Consider the following 20,543-nt stretch of genomic DNA (forward strand, 5'->3'; position numbering starts at 1 on the left):
GCGTGTGTATCTCTTGAAAACCCTCCCTACTCATTTGACAGGCACATCTTGTGTCCGTGGCAACGAGTACAAGCTTCGGTGCACTATTCCCCGTGTTCGCTCTCTCCCTCAGAAGCGCGACATACTTGTGTGAAGACCCCGCTGTATGTCTTTAGGTGGTCCGACCATTTCCAGCGGCAGGCTTTTACTAACTTGGAATGCCAAATGTTCGCGTATAAGCCAGGCTAGGTGCCAAAGACACCATGAATGACAAATACCACCGGGCAGCCAGGGATGGCTACCTGGACTTGCTCCGGCAGGCCACTCGGAAGGAGCTCAATTTGCCGGATGAAGATGGTATGACGCCGACACTATGGGCCGCCTACCACGGGAACCTGGACGCCTTAAGGCTTATTGTAGGACGTGGGTAAGTTTTAATGTACAAATGTTAACTACTATAGGCTACATGATATCTGTTGTTGTCGTGCGTGAATTACTTCTCCAGGTGTTCAACTATCCACTGGTCCACTCAGCGCATTTTTTTCCCCTGTTCAGTATTTACATTTTTCAATTATGTAGCCTTTTCTATCATTGTAGACATCCATTAACGTATCACAATGCACCATGTTTCTGAATTCCCTCACATTTAGGCTACTAAACAAAAAAGTGTATTGAATAGTAAGGTATTGTACAGTTTGGCCAAAAGTATTTAGTTAGGTACCGCATTTAGATTGAATGTAGTATGTAGGTTTACAAACAAACAGTGTCATCAGATAACCATCAATACCATTAAATGACTTCAGTTCCTGGAAGCACATGTGTAACAGTGTAGCCTGACAGTTCGAGTGTGACCTCATCCCTGTGTTGTCTTCTGTATTGGTCACTGAAGCATGTTGCGATACATGGTGACTAATCGGCCATTTCTATAGGTCATGTGTCCGTCCATGCATCCCAGGCCGTGACGGCAAAATTTGTCTCCGCACTGGTGTGGTCACTGTTGAGCATTCATACATGTAAACAGGCGAACACGTATTCTCACTCATACAAACTTATTTTCATAAGTGTATTTCTGTCTTCCACATTTCTCTCTCTTTTTCTGTCTTTCTCTCTCAGAAACACACACACACACACACACACACACTATGTCTTATCTTCTCCTGCATCTCTATGAGTAATTTGATGGATGCTATGTGGTTGGGTTTTAATAGTCCATTGCTAATTAAACCAAAAGGTCAGCAGCCTGCCTAACTCTCCCTTCATCTCCAAAGCCTCAAACCACAGGCTTGGTGGTAGCTAGCTGTGTGCCTTTGTCTGTATTGAGTGGATGGATGGATGGATGGATAGATGGTACATACTTGGATTTATATTTTCCAAATGGTTCAATTCCATAAATCATTTAGCTCTGTATACAGTATGCAGCATTGCATAGTTGTGCATAATGAGTGTGTGTGTGTGTGTGTGTGTGTGAGAATGAGTGCGTGCTTGCTGTTGTGTTTAGCAGTGTATTTTGAGTGTATTTTGGGGCCCTAAGCCACAGAAAGATGTGCCGTTCTGTCAACTGTTCTACTGACAAGCTTTTTAGTCTGCTTTCAAACACTACCAAGACATTTGGCAACCTCTAGCAGGTCATTCCAAAGAACAATGACTATGCTCCCTGTTTCAACAGTGGAATTCATCAGTTGCTTTTGGGAGGAATTGGCTCCCTCTCTGACAGGGTAGGCTACAGCAATCTTTTCTCCCCAGCACATTCAATAGGATACAGTAGAAATGCTTTTAAAGGAGGACTTAGATCTAAGATCATCCCAATGCAAGATAACTTTCGCTCTCTGAAAGCTTTACAAAGTACTTTGTGGCCTTTGTGGTGTGTGTGTGTGTGTGTGTGTGTGTGTGTGTGTGTGTGATTGCTGATCAGCAAGATAGAGTTATGTTAGTATGCACAGCTACAGTACGTACTCATCTGTCATCTGGCTATCAGTGTGCAGGGTGTAATATGTCTCTATTTGCACATAAATGTGATATGCTTATGTTTGTGTACACAGTACCAGTCGAGATCTGTCAGCAGTGTATCACTGTCAGTGTGTGTGTGTGTGTGTGTGTGTGTGTGTGTGTGTGACTAGTAGATGTTGTGTGTAGTAGTTGATGTGTGTGTGTGTATGTGTGTGTGTGTGGGGGGGGGGCTGTATGTGTGACTTACCTCTCATATCAAATACACATATCGTTCCTGAGTGTGGATGAGGTGAAATATGAGGTGCTTCATACGTATCATGTTAAATGTTCACTTCTTGCATCTCCCTCCCAAAGCAAAATGAGATGGTGTCGCTACATGTGTACAAAGGGAGTATGCTTAAAGGTGTTAAGTGGAGGTTTTGTTATGTAAACATTCAAAATGACCTGGGGTACGGCTACACGAAACCGCCCGGTGAATTTTCTCTTACCGCTTTCTCACCTTTAACGACACCTGTTAACGGTACCGATCCACTTGCACGACACGTCATAGGCTACGCATGGGGTCGTGCTGCCTCCCCTGTTCAGTCGTGTGTGGCCGTTTTGTTTAAAATGTCAGTTACCAGCTCATACTTAGTTTAACGTATCTTAAGTGTTTTTCCACAAATGGACCACAATTTTAGGCATGTACTTAACAGTACACTAGCCTAGAAATCTAGACGCGCCCCTAGCTAGTTGCCAGGGCTAGTCTAGCAACTCTCCGTTGGCTTGTGAGCTCCAGAAATCGAAACTTAATCAGGACATTGAAATCGTGTATAGAGTCGTTTGGTGGGCTTAACATAATGATTGATGGCAGAGTTGCAACGGTTTGGCTTGAATTCCCTGCTACTTGAAAACAAATATCCTATTGCGTCCTATTGCGTGCAGAGGGAATTTGAAAGACAACTGATTATCCCGCCCCTCGGACTGAGCACTGCGAACAGTGAGTGCCCAGACCCTACATTTTATTGTGGGTCTGGCTCGCCAGGCTAACAGTACACATTAATAGCCTAAACAAACTATGCAAGCCATTTCGAAATCCTGTTTTATTTAAACTAGGCTACTCAATGCAATCTCAAATCCTCACCAGAAACACCAACAGTCAATATATTCATCCAAATCCTAGTTTCGTTTGTTTTATGGCCTACTGGGTGGTCGTGGAAGAGATCGTTAAAACATTATTTGTCTTGTAAGCGGAACCAAAGTTTCACAGGCACTGTTGTGGTAGTACAAAGGACCTACAACCTCGTGCTTTCCATAGACAGTAAAAGATATGGACAGAGTCATCACGTAGACGCCAATCGAGGCGGGTGAAGCAAATTTCAACCGTTTCCTGTTGGTCGACGAGGCTTTCTGCGCAGGCTCAGGGGACGTAAACAGTGTTGGGTGTAACGCGTTACAAAAGTAATGTAATTACTGTAATATATTGCTGTTTGCGGTAACGTGGTAATGTAAGGCATTACAAAAAAAAATTGGGTAATATTTTACTCGGTACAATCTTCAGTAACGCACGTTACAATGCATTTAACCCGAAATTAAGTGGTGTTTTGTTTTGATATTTGCAAACACCACACGAGAACAACAGAGGAGAAAAAATCAGCGCAAAATAGTAGAACATTATCTCCTGATACTGGTTGAATATGACTGCTGCAGCAGACTCGCAGGCGGACTCTATTTGCGGGATGGACATAAGCCTACGCTCATTATTTTCAGCTTGTCAGAGACAAGGCTATCAAGGACATAATAGTTAGTGCACTTTGTGTGCGAAACCGAAAGATCTCTCTATGCCTCGCGAAATAGCACACGAAGCACATGATATGCTGAGTCGACTGAAACGCATTCCATTCAGATAGCTAGGTGGATACCAGGCTCATAATTCACTTGTATTCGCAAAACGAAATGTGAAGCAACATGTCATTGCATACTTCCATTTCCAAAGCAATGAAGGTTGCTTAAAACAACTTAACATTGTGCATATTATTGTTAATATTGTGCTATCAATGTAACTCAAACAAATAAGGCTTGTAAACAAGAGCTGGCAAAAGGGCATTATGACAACGTAAAGATCAATGCTCTTAAAGTGACAGTGCACCATTTATAGGTAAAACAGCATTTCTTCAGAAATTAATGTTTAAAAACACACAGGTGTTTTTAAAGCCACTCACTTAGGGCACCGAAATGGCCAGCAGGCCACCATCTTGACATGTCTTTATTAAAGGAACCGTATGTAAAAAATGTATTTCAATTAATCATAAAATTGCCCTGATATGTCACTAGACATTAAGAAATCATGTTCATTTCAAATACTTATATCACTGACAACAGTAGTCTGGCCAGGATATTGTCATTTAAAAAGTGAAGTTGCAGCCCTCAACTGATGTTGATGTTGTCATGTTGTGTTTTGGCCTAATGCGCCACCCTCCACCTATCTACTAATCACAAAGTCAGTAGTGTTTCGTCATCCGGTTGCCAACTCTGCCAGTTTTGGCCACAATCTTACATACGGTTCCTTTAAGCTTTGATTTACAATATAGTAGGCTCTCTATTGATTTTAATGAGTAGGCCTAGGCCTTAAAGTTACAGTATTTCTATCACAATTTACCAGACTTCGACCTTTTGTCGGTTTTTAACAAAATTCTGACTATGATTGTTCCTTGTATTGCATCATGAGCACTGCGCCTATTGCATTCTACTGTTGTTAGCCTTAAGCCTAGCTCAGTCATTATGCTAAACCACATCTCCCTCCATTGGAAGAGCAAGCTGCATTGAGCGTAATAAACTGCATTTAGAATGGCAAATCCATATTTCTAGATATTTTGGTGGAAGTAACTTAAAAGTAATGCAATAGTAGTGTAATGCCTTACAATTCAGAGTAGGGGTGTAACGGTTCATGTATTCGTATTGAACCGAAACGGTACGGGCGTCACGGTTCGGTGCATGAATTTACACGGAGAATACACGGTATAAAAATACATAAAACTCGTGTGCGGATTAATTAATGTCATGCGCAATTACTGTTAAGTAGCGAGAGTTACGGGAGTTCTTTAGCGACACCTAACGCTAATCTGTAGCAGCCTCGCCTTAGCTCTGAAGCTCTGATGTTTTTTTTGTCAGGTCGTCGGTCGAGTCCGTCAGTCATTAGCAGCACTAAGGTTAGACCCACAAGAGTTAGAGGATCCGCTGGTCTCTTTAAGATCGCAAGTTTGAGAACTTCAGTTACAGTAACGTTAGTACAGGCGAAAGAGTGGTGGATAAGATGAAACTGTGTGTCAACGTTGTTCAGCAGTTGTTGGGTATGTGAGTGGAAAAAATGCTACACATATTCGAAGCCATCACCCAGATGATGTAGGCTACCAATCACTGAAACGAGGGGAAAACACTTTCCCTGCGCTTCAGCAGCCTTTGGATACACGTACAAATAGGGCCAAAACCTATGGCTTAAATTAAATGATTTCGTAATGACAGAAAGCTATGTAAATCGCGTGGTAATTACCTTTATGTTGGGGTAACTTGTAACTTCTCACACGAGGAGCTGCTAGTGTAAAGTGCATAGACAGCAAAATAAAGTGACAACGCTATAACCAGGCTAATAAACAAACCATGCTACGGTGAGTTAACGTCAAAGGGCAAAGTCACGTGACTTCTAGTTGTAGTCTGTTTATGAAATGAAAGGAGCAATTTCGTTTTTTAAAAAAAGGCAAAATAGTGTGATATTTTCACAGTTAGTAGCCTAGGCTTGATTATTACTTTACACACAATAAAAAAAAATATTGAGGCAAATTGTAGACCCTTCCATATACAACTAAACACAGATGTTGAAGGTCTTGCTTAAGTGGATTTTTAAAAATAAATGTTCTATGTAATTTGCACTTTCAGAAATAAGAGATGCTGTAGGCCTATTTTCAGTTTTATAGCTGATTGTCTTATTTTGTTTACAAGTTACAGATGGAGTCTGGGTACTTATTGTACTGTTTAGCCTACATCTTACACACTTCAGGCTGTTGCATATAGCTCAGGGAAGAGACTGTATGACACTAGGTGGTACAGCCTGAGACATGTACAAAAAAAAAATGCTTTCTGCATTTTTGTTTTGCTTTTCCCTCCATTGTACCGAACTCGTACCGAACCGTGATGTCCGAACCGAGGTATGAACCGAACCGTGACTTCTGTGTACCGTTACACCCCTAATTCAGAGACAGTAATATTATAATGTAACAAATTACTTTGAAATGACAGTAATAAGTAATACATAATACATTATGATTTTGAAGTAACTTGCCCAACACTGGACGTAAATATAACGTAGGCACGTAGTCTGACTCGTGTAACTCTTGTGATAGCTGCACCCAGAGATTGGTAGCCGCTGTTAATGCAGGCAGCTCACTGCGCCGGGATTAGTGTGTGCTTCACTTCACTGTGTGTACACTGTGTGCTGTGTGTGTTTCACTAATTCACGGATTGGGATAAATGCAGAGACCAAATTTCCCTCACAGGATCAAAAGAGTAATTATTTTTTTTTTAAACGCCTATGCTCTGTGTTGTCCAGATATCTACTAATGTTAGCATTCAACCCAGCTATCACCAGGCTGGTTCTCTTGTAAGACTATGATATGCCACGCGTTTTAAAGGATAGCTCCTGGCTAAGATAGGGCTGGGACAGTATGGATGTTTTCTTACCGCGGTCGGTAAGCAAGAAATTACCGCGGTTTTGCGATATAGGCCTACCCCCCCCCCCCCCCCCAAAAAAAAAAAATAGATTATGGATTATGAATTTTGTGCCACCATCAGCCATCACAGCCAATTAAACTTTAGGCAGCTGCAGCATCTTCAAAGACCACTGGACCAAATGCTTCAGACATGAAGAGATAAGCAGTTTATCAACAAGGCTATCATGATTTAAGAACTGTTACAGTCATGACGCTTATGCTAATGTTACAACGGTAGGCTACCGCACGTTTTAATGGCTGCGTCAGGTTGTAACAAAGGTAGGTCCGAGGCTAGTCTAGACCTACATGTCGCTGTTAAGTTAAATTCTTAACAAACTATAACATATTTTGTAATTTCACAGCTTTCACGTTTAACAGCTTTATGTAAATCGAGTTTGAACGGAGAAAATAGAAAAGTTGTTCTCCCCTACTCTCGTTTTGTGCCAGTTCTCCCCTACTCTTGCATAGTAAACAAATGGAATGTTGGAACATCGCACTCCCCAACACAAATGCGAAAGGTCGGGTTTGCTTCATCTTTTGATGATACGTTTTGAAGTTTTGTTTTGAAAACGGAGGGTAAGCCTACTTAACGTAACTGTGGTTCTCTGAGTATCATTGTCATAAGATGGTTCATCACATTACACATCATGACATTGCATAGGCCTAGGCCTACGTGTAGCCTACACATGTGCAGGCCAATTATAGTGGGATTCAACTTCATGTAGCCTAGGCTAGCCACCTGCAGACGTCTAAGCTGACTGCATAACTCTGAGATTCTGCTACGTTTTCAAACCGGAATTTTGCATATGTCATGGTTGAAAACGTCGAAGTCGAATCACCCAAATGTTTCACAGATATTTTTTTTTTTTTTGCGGTGATGACGGTGACGAGCTCAGACCCGCGGTAGTGGTCACGTGACCGCGGTATTGCGGTAATGCGGTTACCTTCCCAGCCTTAGTCTAAGAACAACCTAGGGTCTATTTTTGGATGACAATGAGTGTAAATTTTCATTAAGGACCAAAATTACGTTTCATTGGGTATCAAAACCACTCGGTAAGTTGCACAGTTTTGAAAACGAGCGTTAAGGGTTGTTTTAAGGACATGTTTGTGCATGCCCATAGGCAGCCACTCTGAAGTAGTCAAAGGCGATTCAAAACGAGTCAGAAAAGTCGAGACAGGACCCATTTTCAAAATGTTGGTATCCACCACTCTAGTTCATCCAAAACCAACCAGAAAAGGGACTCAAAGTGCTAAATACCGGAATTATCCTTTAATATTCATTTCTATACAAACCAAGACAGCGGATTCCTAAAGAAACGGAAGCACCCACACCATAAGTGTATCTAAATTAGTTATGTATCAAAAATTACATTTTACCATGACTCGAAGAGCTGTAAACAGTGTTGTAAGGCTGCGTGTACAAATCCGCTTGGAGCGGCTGGAATTTTTATTTGCGACAAGAATTCTCGGTCTAGCCATTGATGTGCCGTGAGAAAGGTTGGAAATAGGCACCCACCAGTCCAGCACTAAACTCCAAGCGTGGTAAACAAAATTGGATCTAAAATCTACACACCTATGGCTACTGAAAAATGTAAGGTTTTAAAAATGTAAGCCATTAATTATGCTGAAAATATGTTTACACTTCTGTGATACTGTGAAGAGGGTCCTTTCAGACAAACCAAATCAGTTCTTAAACCTAATTTGTCTTTTAAATACAATCCAAGTCAGTTAAAAGAGTGCCATGTAGCTATGTTCAAGACAACTGGAAGCCTAGAGAATTCCATATAGCTTCTTTAACATCCTGAGACTGGAAAGCAGAGCCTAGGGATGTCAGGGCGAGCCGCTGACGGCTTCATAAACCATCTTGTCTGCAGCCGTTGGGCTTTCTGCTTGAGTAGGCCCAGACTGTAAACGCATTGGCAGGGAAAGGTCACTGGTGATGAGTTGGGACTATTGCACTTGACTCCCCCCAGGCTGCATGTCTCTCTGGCATTGACATTGGCTCTGTCAGCTCAACTGTGAAACAGGTTTTCATGGACTTCAGGGTCAAAAAGAGGTCATTACCATTCAGAAAGGAGGAGGGTCCGATCTAGAGGGTGCTTCTGCAAAGCTCAGTAATCTTTTTGTCCTACTCAGATCCTATGCAAAGGAGAAGGATGGGATTTCTCTGTTGTTTTCCCACTGTAGATTTGATCCTTGATCTTTGAATCCTTGAACAACACAGTAAGACTTGGGCAATCGTGCTTAAAATGGCATTATTCTTATTGGGTAGCTGTTAACTGTTAAGATGTATCCCATCTACTGTATCTCCAGGAAGTACATTTGAGTTTGCAAAACTGCGTCTCAAATACGGAGATAATGATAACAGGGCTAAACAATTCAAGAAGTTTCTGTTCCTTGTAACTGGAAGGGTGAGGTTATAGGAACACCAAGGCCAAGGGTGCACTCATATGGATGCTATTTTATACAGTCTATGGTACTATGCAGGATGCCGCTTTGGATATGCCTTAATATATCTGTCTGCTAAATGAATAAAATTGCTATAGATAAATAAACTCAACTAGACCATAATCATTATAGCATAAAATAGATTACCCTATACCAAACTATTGTGGTGTATTCTAGAACAAAGGCCGTATTCCTTTTACCCTGTTTGGAAAACAACGACATACTTCCATGACAAGACATACTGTAAAATCAAGGAACACAAAGGTCTTGACCTCTATGACTGAGGTTAAGACCCACACACACACGCAAACAGACACATGTTTCTGGATAAAACTCTCTGTCTGAGGCTGAATAATGCATCGGTGGTGCTGTAATGTTTTACCTGCCAAAACATCAATAATAAATCACCTTTTCACTATCATTCAGTGGTAGGAGGTGAATCAGCAGACTGTACCCAGTCAAACTGGAAGTAGCTATAGGCCCACTGAGAAAAACTGACTTTTATTAAGGAATTTCTTGTCGGTATACGTAGATGACTTGAGTGGACTTGTATGTGAAGGATGTATTCCTGTCTGGCTGATCACTGTTCAACATCATACTAGAAGGATACACTGCATGTGAGAGGTCAACAACTTCAAGATGACATCACTTTCTGTCTGTGTGTGCGCGCATGCACATGTGTGGCATTGGTCCACTTTGTTACATTGCACGCATTGCACGCATAGGTTCTGTGCTCTGAGTGCTGTATATACTGTATGCTTGTGCTGCTTCTGTGTGTGTGTATGCGTGTGTATGTGTTTGTGTATGTGCTTAGGTTATTAGCAGGTGTGCTTGAGTTGCGTTATGTGTGTGTGTGTGTGTATGTATGTTTGTGTGTGTGTGTGTGTGTATGTGTGTGTGTGTGTGTGTGTGTGTGTGTGTATGTTTGTGTGTGTGTGTGTGTGTGTGTGTGTATGTATGTTTGTATGTGTGTGTGTGTGTGTGTGTATGTTTGTGTGTGTGTGTGTGTGTGTGTGTGTGTGTGTGTGTGTGTGTGTGTGTGTGTGTATGTTTGTGTGTGTGTGTGTGTGTGTGTGTTAAATGGGCCACTGTGCTGACTGTAACGTGAGCCTCTGGCTGCAATACAGCTCAGGGCACTGAGACTGTGTTGGGTTACACGCCACAGATCAACACCTTGGAGGGAGACCCAGGCCTGACAGGCCCAGGGGTCGACCTCTGGTGACAGAACCGCAGCATGGAGTCGTCCACATGAACACTGAAACTCACAGCACCAGGCTAACACAGGCACGTACACTCAGAGACATGTTTGCAGAAGCCGGGGAGTCCATGGTGTTGTAAACACCAGCATCGTGGGTTGGAGGCAAAAATGTATATGCATTGAATTTACTGAAAGTTGAGTACATTTAAAAAGCATCATGGAAAGCAAACCTGCAAAGTTCAGAGCAAAAAGCTGTGAAGTTTTTTTTAACTTCAGATTTCACATAATATAGAATATCATAAAAATTTATGTTTTATTACATTTCATTCAGTGAGCTATTGTTGTTGTGTCTTTGTCCACTGGGTGGCAGCAGCGTGAAGCTAATCTTTTCATATGCATTGATTGACACCTTGCTGTTGCACAAATTCCTTCAACTTGGTACACAGTGATCTACATTACTACAGCTAATTATTGACTTCTCTAAAGCACTCCATATGGTCCAACAGCGTTTCACCCCTGTACTCAAACTCTCTCTCACTCTCTCTTCCTCTCTTTACCCCAACCCCCCCACCTTCTCCATCTGCGATCCAAAATCTACCTCGTTCCTCAGTGGCGACCCCGACCGCTGTGACATCTGGGGCAACACTCCCCTCCATCTCGCCGCTGCCAACGGCCACCTCAACTGCCTGTCCTTCCTGGTCTCGTTCGGCGCCAATGTGTGGTGCCTGGACAACGACTGCCACACGCCCCTGGACATGGCCGCTGCCAAGAGCCACATGGACTGCGTGCGCTACCTGGACTCCATCGCCGCCAAGCAGGCCACGCTCAACCCCAAGCTGGTGGGCAAGCTGAAGGAGCGGGCGTTCAAGATGGCCGAACGGAGGGTCAAGGAGTGCCTGAAGCTGCAGCAGAAGCACCACCAGCGGATGGAGCGCCACTTCCAGAGGGAGCAGTCGACGGCGGCGGCGACGGATAACTCGGACACAATGAGCTTTTCCAGTTACACCAGCGGGAGCACGCTCAGTCGCAAGCTGCCTCAGTTCAACACGGTCAACTCCACCATGACATACTCACAGGTCTGCTCTGACAAACCAAAACACTAACAGATTTGATATTAGGGCTGCAACTAAAAAGTATTTTCATAAGCGATTAATCTGCCGATTATTTTCTTGATTAGTTCTTTGATCAATAAAATGCTAGCAAATGGTGAAAAAATCTCGGATCATTATTTTACAGAGCCCAAGTCCACACACCAAAGATATTTAGTTCAGTTCATATTTTGATTAATCGATTAATCATTGCAGACTTTTATGACACGCTTCAACATAATGAATTTGTTTAATCTACAGCCCCAGTTCAACTAGGTCAACTCAGAGGTCTGTGACTCACCAGAACACAAATAGATTTGATTAATTTGAACTTAACATCCCAATTCAGCACGGTCCACTCCAACATGACCTACTCAGAGGTCTGTTATGTCACACACTGAAGATTTGATTATTTTCAACTTTGTACACAGTTACACAAACGTAACAAAGTGTGAGTATCTTCCAGTCATAACAGATAAGCAGTTCTGTGCATTACTCACAGCGCTGCAGTTTCTTTATGAGGAATACAGACTTAATCTGTATTCTGTCTCTGCTCTGAATGGGATCCCCTTACTTTGCTATAGACTCATGCTAAGGTTGGGTTGATCATTAGGCATAATAGCAGCAGGAATCACACTGACTACCGGACCGCAAAGGTTTACGCCAGATAATCTGTCTTCAAAGCTGCACAAGCACATAAAGTAGCCAAAGTCAAAGAAGGCATCATGCTGGTTTTCTAATCATTTTTTTCCAAATACAACTATTATTATAATCAGCTTTATCTGAGAGTGCTTATGCTTTTCTGTGATGTTGGCACGCAACTAACAGCCTTTGTTCTGACAGGCCACACTCCATTCCACTGGCAAAGGCAAGACCAAGATCCAGAGGAAGCTGGAGAAGAAAAAGCAGGGCGATGGCACGTTCAAGATCTACGAGGACGGCCGCAAGAGCGTGCGCTCGCTGTCCGGCCTGCAGATGGGCAGCGACGTTATGTTCGTCAAGCAGGGCACGTACGTGCAGGCCCGTGACCAACGTGCTGCGTCGCGCCTCAACATCCGCCACATGTTCGCTGGCGATGCCGATGATGACGAGGACAGAGCGGACACGGTGTCGCGGGCGCTGAGTGACCCGGGGCTCCACGAGGCCGCCTTGTCGGAGGTGAGCGCCGACTCGGGACGGGACTCGCTGTTCACCCGTCCGGGGCTGGGCACCATGGTGTTCCGGCGGAACTACGCCACAAGGACAGGCAGCGCCCTCCTCTTCCCGGGCGAGGGCAGCGTAGTGGGCAGCGAGCCCACCGGACGAGCCCCCAACGTGCGGCTCCGCGGGCCGCTGCCCTCCAGGAGGTCGCCCAGCCTGGACGAGGACAGCACCGTGGGCAGTGCGCTGTCGCTGGGGGAGGGGGGGTGGGAGGAGGCGGAGCTACTTGGGCTGGACGAGGTGGATGTGGAGGGAGCGGCACTGGACCCAGTGACCGGGCCTTTGGAGGTGTTCTTGGTGGCTCAGGGCCTGGGGGAGTTCATGGCCATATTCAGGTTGGACACATTTATTTGATCTGGGGGCAGAAAATCGCTACAGCTTTATAATGTTTAAACAATAGTTATGGTCATGGTATTCTTCAGATGCTTTTTTCCAAAGCGACTTACAGGATATGAACATTGCATTAGCAAAACATAATAGTTGGAAATAAAGTTAAAGATACTGTCAAGATAATAGTAGTAGTAGTAGTAGTAGTAGTCTGATTTGTGGTAATATTTGGTCAAATGTGTATAAAGCTGTATTGTTAATGTATATTATACAGTATATTGAATTTTCTACAGTGTTTGCCAAAATTGTTTCTGGTAGAATAGATTTAAATCTTGTTTTGAATAGAGTGCATTATCACAATGTGGTCTACGGCCTTATACATATACAATTGAATTGAACTGTACCAGTCTCTGAATTACTCACAAGTACCAGCCATTCCTTTTGAGTAAGGGATAATGTATAGAACGCCGGTCATTATTGGGAAAATAAGTCCCGACAGGGCGAACCGGACCCCGACGCGCAGCGGAGGGGTCTTGTTCCGCCCTAAAGGGACATATTTTCCCAATAATGACCGGTGTTCTATACATTATCCCGCTTATTACACGGCTACTTGCCAAACCGAAACAATAAACTCCTCACGATATGACTCTTTAGCCTACATAGCCTAGGCTATAACCTATTTGTTACCGTTTCATCGTGGCTTTTGCTGAGAAACAAATAGTTCGCAACAGCACACGCTGAACTTGAATCAAACATTCTTTAGAACACAGCTGATCAACCGTCTGCTTTCACTTTTGAATGAAGTTCCAGTCCTTGCGTAGTGATATGAAAGACGTGAAATAGAAGCAAAAACCCATTTTTCTTGACAGCGGTCTGTTATACTTAGCATCGGTCTGTTATTGAGAATTAGCAGACCACCGAACGTTGGGAAGGCCCATTCAAGTGAATGGAGCATTCTTCAGCATTATGAAGAGCCGTGTAATAATCAAGAATAACACAAACCAAATCAAATGATTGGCCTCTAATTGGAGTGTAAGTTGTAACGGCTGTGCCCTGTGTTGAGCAGGAGGGAGCGGATTGACCTGGAGGCCCTGCTGCTGTGTTCGGAGAGGGACCTGAGCAGCATCCACATCCCCCTCGGGCCCCGCAAGAAGATCTTAGAGGCCTGCAGGAGACGCTCGGACGTCCTGGACGAGCCAGAGGCCATGGGGGACACCCAGCTGTGAGTGAGGAGGATAGGGTTGGAGGTGTATGTGTGTGTGTGTCCATGTGTGCGTGCGTGTGTCTGTGTGTGTAGGCGTGTTTGTGTGTGTTTGCGTGTGTCTGTGTGTGCGTGTGTGTTGGTGTGTGCGTGTGTGCGTGTGTACGTGCGTGCGTGCGTGTGTGTGTGTGTTGGTGTGCATGTGCATGTTTTTATGTATGTAAATGCACAGCACACTCTTCCTAATGGCACATTTACATTGGCAAATAGAGACACCTAGTGGTGGAACACAAAGCAATTACTTTACAGTAAATTGATGATATATTATAAAGGTTACACTTTATCACAAATTATGGAAAATATGTCTTCAATATATGTATGTTCCCTTGATGTATTAATGGGTGCATCTTTTGTGTTATTTTTCAGATGAGATCCAGATCCAGAATATGTGGAATACTATTACAGAACTGCCTCTGAGAACTTCCATAGGCACAAAAAAGGAAGTGTGTGTGTCTGTGTGTGTGTGTGTGTGTGTGTGTGTGTGTGTGTGTGTCTGTGTGTGTGTGTGTGTGTGTGTGTGTGTGTCTGTGTGGTGTGTGTGTGTGTGTCTTTGTCTCTGTATGTGCAATTGTGCATGTGAGCGAATGTATTTCATGTGTGTGTATTTGCATATTTTGGTTGAGTCGGTCAACAGATTCAAAGACCAGTATCTGCTGGCACTCATCACTCATCCCCTGGACCACAGTCTCTCTCTCTCTCTCTCACTCTCTCTCTCTCTCTCTCTCACACACACACACACACACACACACACACACACACACACACACACACACACACACACACCAGGGAGGGGGATTAAAAGTGGCTCCCAGTGAGAACCAGAATAGTCCCCTAATGAGAGGCCGTGGCTGGGTGAACAGATGGGGGAGCTGGGGGTGGGGTGGGGCTGCTGGACAAGCAGGTCCACAGGGAACAGGACCCCTGGCACCCACCCAGGAGCCCAGCCAGCCAGAGGACCTTAAACTGGGGATGCCCTCTGCCGTAACATTCACACACACACACACACACACACACACACACACACACGCGCGCGCGCGCGCACCACACATTTACAGGTGCACATAATGTATCTTTACCACTGTGAGCTTGGTGCACATAATGTATCTTTGCCACTGTGACACACACACAGGATGTGTGGAACATACAAATACAATTCCAGTGTGTCTGTGTGTGTGTGTGTGTGTGTGTGTGTGCATGTTTATGTGCCGCCTCTGAAAGAGGATCCAGCTGGTGATACACTATCTGAGAGAAGGAACATATGGCAAGCTCATTTAAAAAGCCCCCCTTGAAGTGTGTGTGTGTGTGTGTGTGTGTGTGTGTGTGTGTGTGTGTGTGTGTGTGTGTGTGTGTGTTTGGTGTCTATGAGTATGTGTGTGTGATTGTGTGTGTGTGTGTGTGTGTGTGTTTGAAATGTTTACATGACTGAATGTCTTTAAATGTATGTAGTTATGTATGCCAGTCATCGTGTGTATATGTCTGTGTCATGCTTCTTTATGTGTCTGGGTGATGTACGCAGGAGACGTGGTGTCTATTGGATGTTGGCCAGCCTTCATCTTTGTCTCCTCCTCATCCTCACCCCCCCTCCCACCACCCGCATGCTTGCCAGTCATTTGTTTATGTTATTTTGTACAGTATGTACCTCAGTAAGTGTTTGAAGTATGTCTTCCAACAGTATGCATTGCATATGTTGAGTGTTTGTCAGAGGAAGACTTGAAATGCCAATCCTTTGTTTATATGTTTCTGTTACAATGTAAAGAGTAACATTTATGTGAGTGTATGTGTTTGTACTGTGTGTGTGTCGAATTTGGTCATTTTACACCCCTTTTCCCCAATTTTGGAACTCACTTTGGTTCATGATGCAAGAAACTTGTAAAATGATATGATGGACTCACTGCTTGAATTCAGTCACAAGAATAAAAAATGAAAGGATGTTTTTCTATGGAATGCTCCGTCTGTGTTGGTATTTTGTTTTCATGTGTTTTTGTTTTTCTGTTAGTGTTGACATGGTGATAGTGGAACTCCTTGGAGTGTAAACTTCCTGTCTGTGAATCACATGACTATGTGAGATCAGGGTGACGGACAACCAAAATAAGATGCTGGCAATGGAGGAGATACTGTGTGTGTGTGTGTGTGTGTGTGTGTGTGTGTGTGTGTGTGTGTGTGTGTGTGTGTGTGTGTGTGTGTGTGTGTGTGTGTGTGTGTGTGTGTGTGTGTGTGTGTGTGTGTGTGTGTGTGTGTGTGTGTGTGTGTGTGTGTGTGTGTGTGTGTGTGTGTGTGTTGGGGCTAACAGAGGATGAAAGCATACAGTTTGTGTTGATGCCATCAAGTATTCCTTTATGCATCTGCATGAGGGATGAGTTAGTGTATGTGTGTGTGCTTACACATTTGATGGGGCAAGAAAGGCTGGATGCATTTGTATGTATCTGAGATGGTTCTTGACAGCTAACTCCCAGTCCCCCTATAATTAATTACAGTTACTCACTGTGTGTGTGTGTGTGTGTGAGTCAAGTCAAGTCAACTTTATTTATACAGCACATTTCATACACAGAGGTCTTTCAATGTGCTTTACATAAACAAAAGCAAACAGGAATAGCTGATAAAAGCATAGAAGGGCAATAGTCTAAAATATGTGTGTGTGAGTGAGAGAGAGAGAGAGAGAGAGGGAGAGAGAGAAATGTTCATGAGTTCATCCCACGTTCAACAGAATGGCACCAGTCCAGAGCATTCTCTCTCCTCCTTCCGTACTCCCGTGTACTTTTTGTCTCATTTTTCATATTTATCGCTGTAAGAACTGTGTTAACATCTGAGCACTGAAGAATTTGTCACTGCCAATTGCATCTCTCTGTTTTTGTCCCCCTGCCCCCCTCACATACTCTTTCTCTCTCTCTCTCATATACTCTCTCTCTTTCTCTCTCTCTCTCTCACATACTCTCTCTCTCTCTTTCTGTCACATCTTATCGTTCTCAATGTCTAGGTCACCCCACTGCATACACATTGATCAAGACTAAAGTACAGAAGGTGTGTGTTTGTGTGTGCTTCTGTGACCCAGTTAATCCCCCCCTCTCTCCTCACCCCTTTCCCAGGACCTCAGCCAGGGAGGCGAGAGAGAGCCGTGAAAGAGAGAGAGAGAGAAGGGGAGGCAAAATGGGAGGAGCGAGGGATAGAGAGGGAGGGAGAAAGGCAGAGGGAGAGGGAGGAGGGGCAGAGCATTAAGTATGCATGTTGAGTTACACTGCAGACAGAACAAGGGAGACAGAGCAGAAGAGAGAAAGGGAGAGAGAGAAAGGGAGAGAGAAAGGAGAGAGAGAGAAGAGGGGAGCATACTAGACGGCTCTCTAGCTGCAGCAACTGCACCGTGGAGGAATTGGCATCTTGCTCTCTGTGCGTGTGAGTGTTTGTTCTTGCGTGTGTGTGTGTGTGTGTGTGTGTTTGAGTGTCTGTTTGCCGGTGTGTGTGTGTGTGTGTGTGTGTGTGTCTATTTGGGCGTGTCTGGCGTGAGACTTGAGACACCACCTGGCCCAGTGCTGGCTGTCTGCACAGCGGTCACCTCTGCCAAGCGCATCACCGTGGGAACGGCGGGAGGGGGAAGACCAACAGAGGCACAAACAGAGGGAAGGAGGGAGGGAGGGAGCGAGGGAGTGAAACGAGTCAGCGTGGAGGAGAGAAAGACACTGAGAAAGTGGTGGAGGAGTAGAAGAGGAGGAGGAGGAGAACAGAGGGTTGAGTCTCTTTGTCTGGACTGACTCTCTTGTCTGCCGGCACGTTTGTCTGTCTGTGTGTGTGTACTATGACCCACCACTAGCGCTGCTACAACTATCGCCCTTGAGTCCACTTGCGTCCATCCGCGTCCTTCCTCTCCTCTCCTCTCCGTCCCTGCATCCCTATCCTCCACATCGTCTTCCGCGTCCTCGCCCGGCTGGACATGCAGACCGTTCCAGAGAAGTGGCGGGACACCCCGTCGGACCGAGTGGACGAGAAGGGGGCACCGGCGCCCTGGGAGGGACAGACGCTCTTCCAGAGGAACGGCACCGGAGTTCCTGCGAAGGGTGCGTCGGACACCACGTCCCCGGAGGAGGTCAGCGGGAAGGGGGCCGAGGCGGAGAGGGAGTCCCTGATGATGGAGCTGACCAGGCTGGTGCAGAGGACAGTGAAGGAGAGCAGCTGGTGGGAGAGGAGAGGCATCGACTGTGCCATCCTGGCCGCAGCGTTCCTGACCCTGCCCGTAGGTAAGACCCCGGCACCCTATCCACCTCTCCTTGACCGAGACCGTCTGACTAACTGACTGACTGACTGACTAGTTGATTGATTGATTGACAGGCCAGTTCTCTTGACAGAAGCCTCAGCTGTGTATTGGTGGCTGAAAATAGATGGCAACACATTGTCCTCATGGAAATTTAGCTATGTATTCATGCATGTGATAATGTGCCTATGGGCATCATATCACACCTGTGGACTTCACATTATCATGCAAATCAAAGACAGCAAGTAGACAGTAAAAACAAAGAGCATGTTGGCCTCCATACAAATAAGTCCTCAGGAGTGACAACATTATTTAAATATAAGCCGCAGTTGGTTTGCTTACAATATAATTTGCAAGTCTTTTTTGTGTTTTATGACCGACATGTGTTGCCCCCGAACAACACTGAACAACCTCATGTCCAGAACAGAGTCCAGAAGTCCACAGTGCTGTGTGTAGGGAGAGAACACAGGCTTATTTTAGTGCTCACTCGCTCCATATGTTGTCAGTCAAATCCAACTTGGGGTGCGTGTTGGGGGACCCACATGACCTGCCTATTGTGCTTAGTGGTATAAAAAGCCTTGAGAGGCCAAATTAGACTACAGTAACCCAAGTGACAGCTTCTAGCTTTGGAACAAGTAAGGACAGGTGTCTAATGACATCTAATAGAAAGCGGGCGCTTTAGAAAATGCGGGTGCCACCCGGCTGGATCAGGTTTCCTGGTTATTAGGGCCTTGCGCAGTGGAGGTCTTACACAAAAGAGCCTGTGGGCTTCCTGAGGTCAATTTTTTTTTTTTTTTCGCCCCGGCCAGCAAGTTGCTGAGCTTGACCCTTTTTGACAGCTCGTTACATTCTTTCAAAAAAATTCATGAGGGTCGGACGCTGGGAGAAAATGTAACTTTGTTTCGGACTCTTCTTTCTTTCCCCCTCCTCAATCCTTATCCTTATCCCTACACAACAGAGTGACACAATGTAGCCTACCTTCACAATCTGTTACAGTCTCCCTCTTCTTGTGAACCAGTGAAGTGGACGTGTGTTGAGTAATCTTTTGGTGTGTGATATTGTGCCTGACCCTCAGGCTTAGCACCTGCTGATGAAGATCCTTGAGAAGGCCGTTTGGATTTTACAGGAGAGGAGAAGTGGAGTCAGGTTATCTCTCTCGACCCCATTCCATGTGCCCCACAAGGAGATTACTGTAATATGGACAGTTGTGTAACATGAAGCATACTATTTCTCTCTGGTCATTTCTTTCTCAGTTGTCATGCAGAAGCGGTATCAGTATTCAGGACCTACACAGTTGTGAGTGGATGTTGTCATGACAACTGGTCTAGTTGGAAGTTTCTTCTCAGTGTGTGTAGGCCTATGTGTATTTCAGTGTGTTTATGTTTGTGTGTGTGTGTCTTGTGAGAGTGTGTGTGTGTGTGTGTGCAGGGTCGGACTGGGAACAAAATTCGGCCCTGGCAATTTTCTCCTGGACCGGCCCACTACTGGACCGACAACCCCCCCCCCCCCCACACACACATACACACACAAGACCACCGATACCAAAATCCCCCCCTGATCCCCCCCCCCCCACACACACACATAAATAACAAACACACAGTATCATGCAGTATCACACAGTATCACAGTAGCAACACTTCATAAACTGAACCCAAACATTTAGATTTGGACCTATAGGTTATTATATAATCAGTATCATAATTTCTGTCAACTATGACGATCTCCATGCATGTTCAGTACCCTATATTTTTCATTTAGTCAAGCAGTGACATGTGGTTTAATCAGTGTTGGGCAAGTTACTTCAAAATCGTAATATATTATGTATTACTTAATACTGTCATTTCAAAGTAATTCATTCCATTATAATATTACTGTCTCTGAATTGTAAGGCATTACACTACTATTGTATTACTTTTAAGTTACTTTTACCAAAATATCTGGAAATATGGATTTTGAATTCTAAATGCAGTTTATTATGCTCAATACAGCTCATTGCACTTCTAATGGAGGGTGATGTGGTAGGCCTACAACATAATGACTGAGCTAGGCTTAAGGTTAACAACAGTAGAATGCAATAGGTGCAGTGGTGGCTCATGATGCAATACAAGGAACA

At 44.5% G+C, this 20,543-nt stretch overlaps 2 protein-coding genes across 2 annotated transcripts in view; both read left to right on the forward strand.

The window, feature by feature from the left end:
* Positions 1 to 242: 242 nt before the first annotated feature.
* On the forward strand, positions 243 to 14,155 carry ush1gb (Usher syndrome 1Gb (autosomal recessive)). The gene is made up of 4 exons (XM_076298931.1): positions 243 to 406; positions 10,925 to 11,390; positions 12,246 to 12,937; positions 13,996 to 14,155. The coding sequence occupies exons 1-4, from the start codon at positions 243 to 245 to the stop codon at positions 14,153 to 14,155; spliced, it is 1,482 nt and encodes a 493-aa protein (XP_076155046.1).
* A 3,688-nt stretch (positions 14,156 to 17,843) lies between these two features.
* The window catches only part of fads6 (fatty acid desaturase 6), a 21,404-nt gene continuing 18,704 nt past the window's right edge, over positions 17,844 to 20,543 (forward strand). The window contains exon 1 of the mRNA XM_076298070.1: positions 17,844 to 18,416. Coding sequence (XP_076154185.1) covers positions 18,113 to 18,416 — 304 coding nt within the window. The 5' untranslated portion in view covers positions 17,844 to 18,112. The remainder of the gene's footprint in view (positions 18,417 to 20,543) is intronic.

Source organism: Alosa pseudoharengus, unplaced genomic scaffold (assembly GCF_046254945.1).
Source record: "Alosa pseudoharengus isolate Yale_2024_CS ecotype anadromous, Long Island Sound unplaced genomic scaffold, YU_APseudo_1.1 YU_APseudo_1.1_scf_21, whole genome shotgun sequence".
NCBI lineage: Eukaryota > Metazoa > Chordata > Actinopteri > Clupeiformes > Clupeidae > Alosa > Alosa pseudoharengus.

What these genes read in the sequence shown, in the direction of transcription:
- ush1gb (XM_076298931.1), top strand. Translation starts at nt 243, where the DNA reads ATGAATGACAAATACCACCGGGCAGCCAGGGATGGCTACCTGGACTTG. An exon ending in AGGCTTATTGTAGGACGTGG is followed by an intron (nt 407 to 10,924) that starts GTAAGTTTTAAT and finishes CTCGTTCCTCAG; the next exon opens with TGGCGACCCCGACCGCTGTG. An exon ending in GAGTTCATGGCCATATTCAG is followed by an intron (nt 12,938 to 13,995) that starts GTTGGACACATT and finishes TGTGTTGAGCAG; the next exon opens with GAGGGAGCGGATTGACCTGG.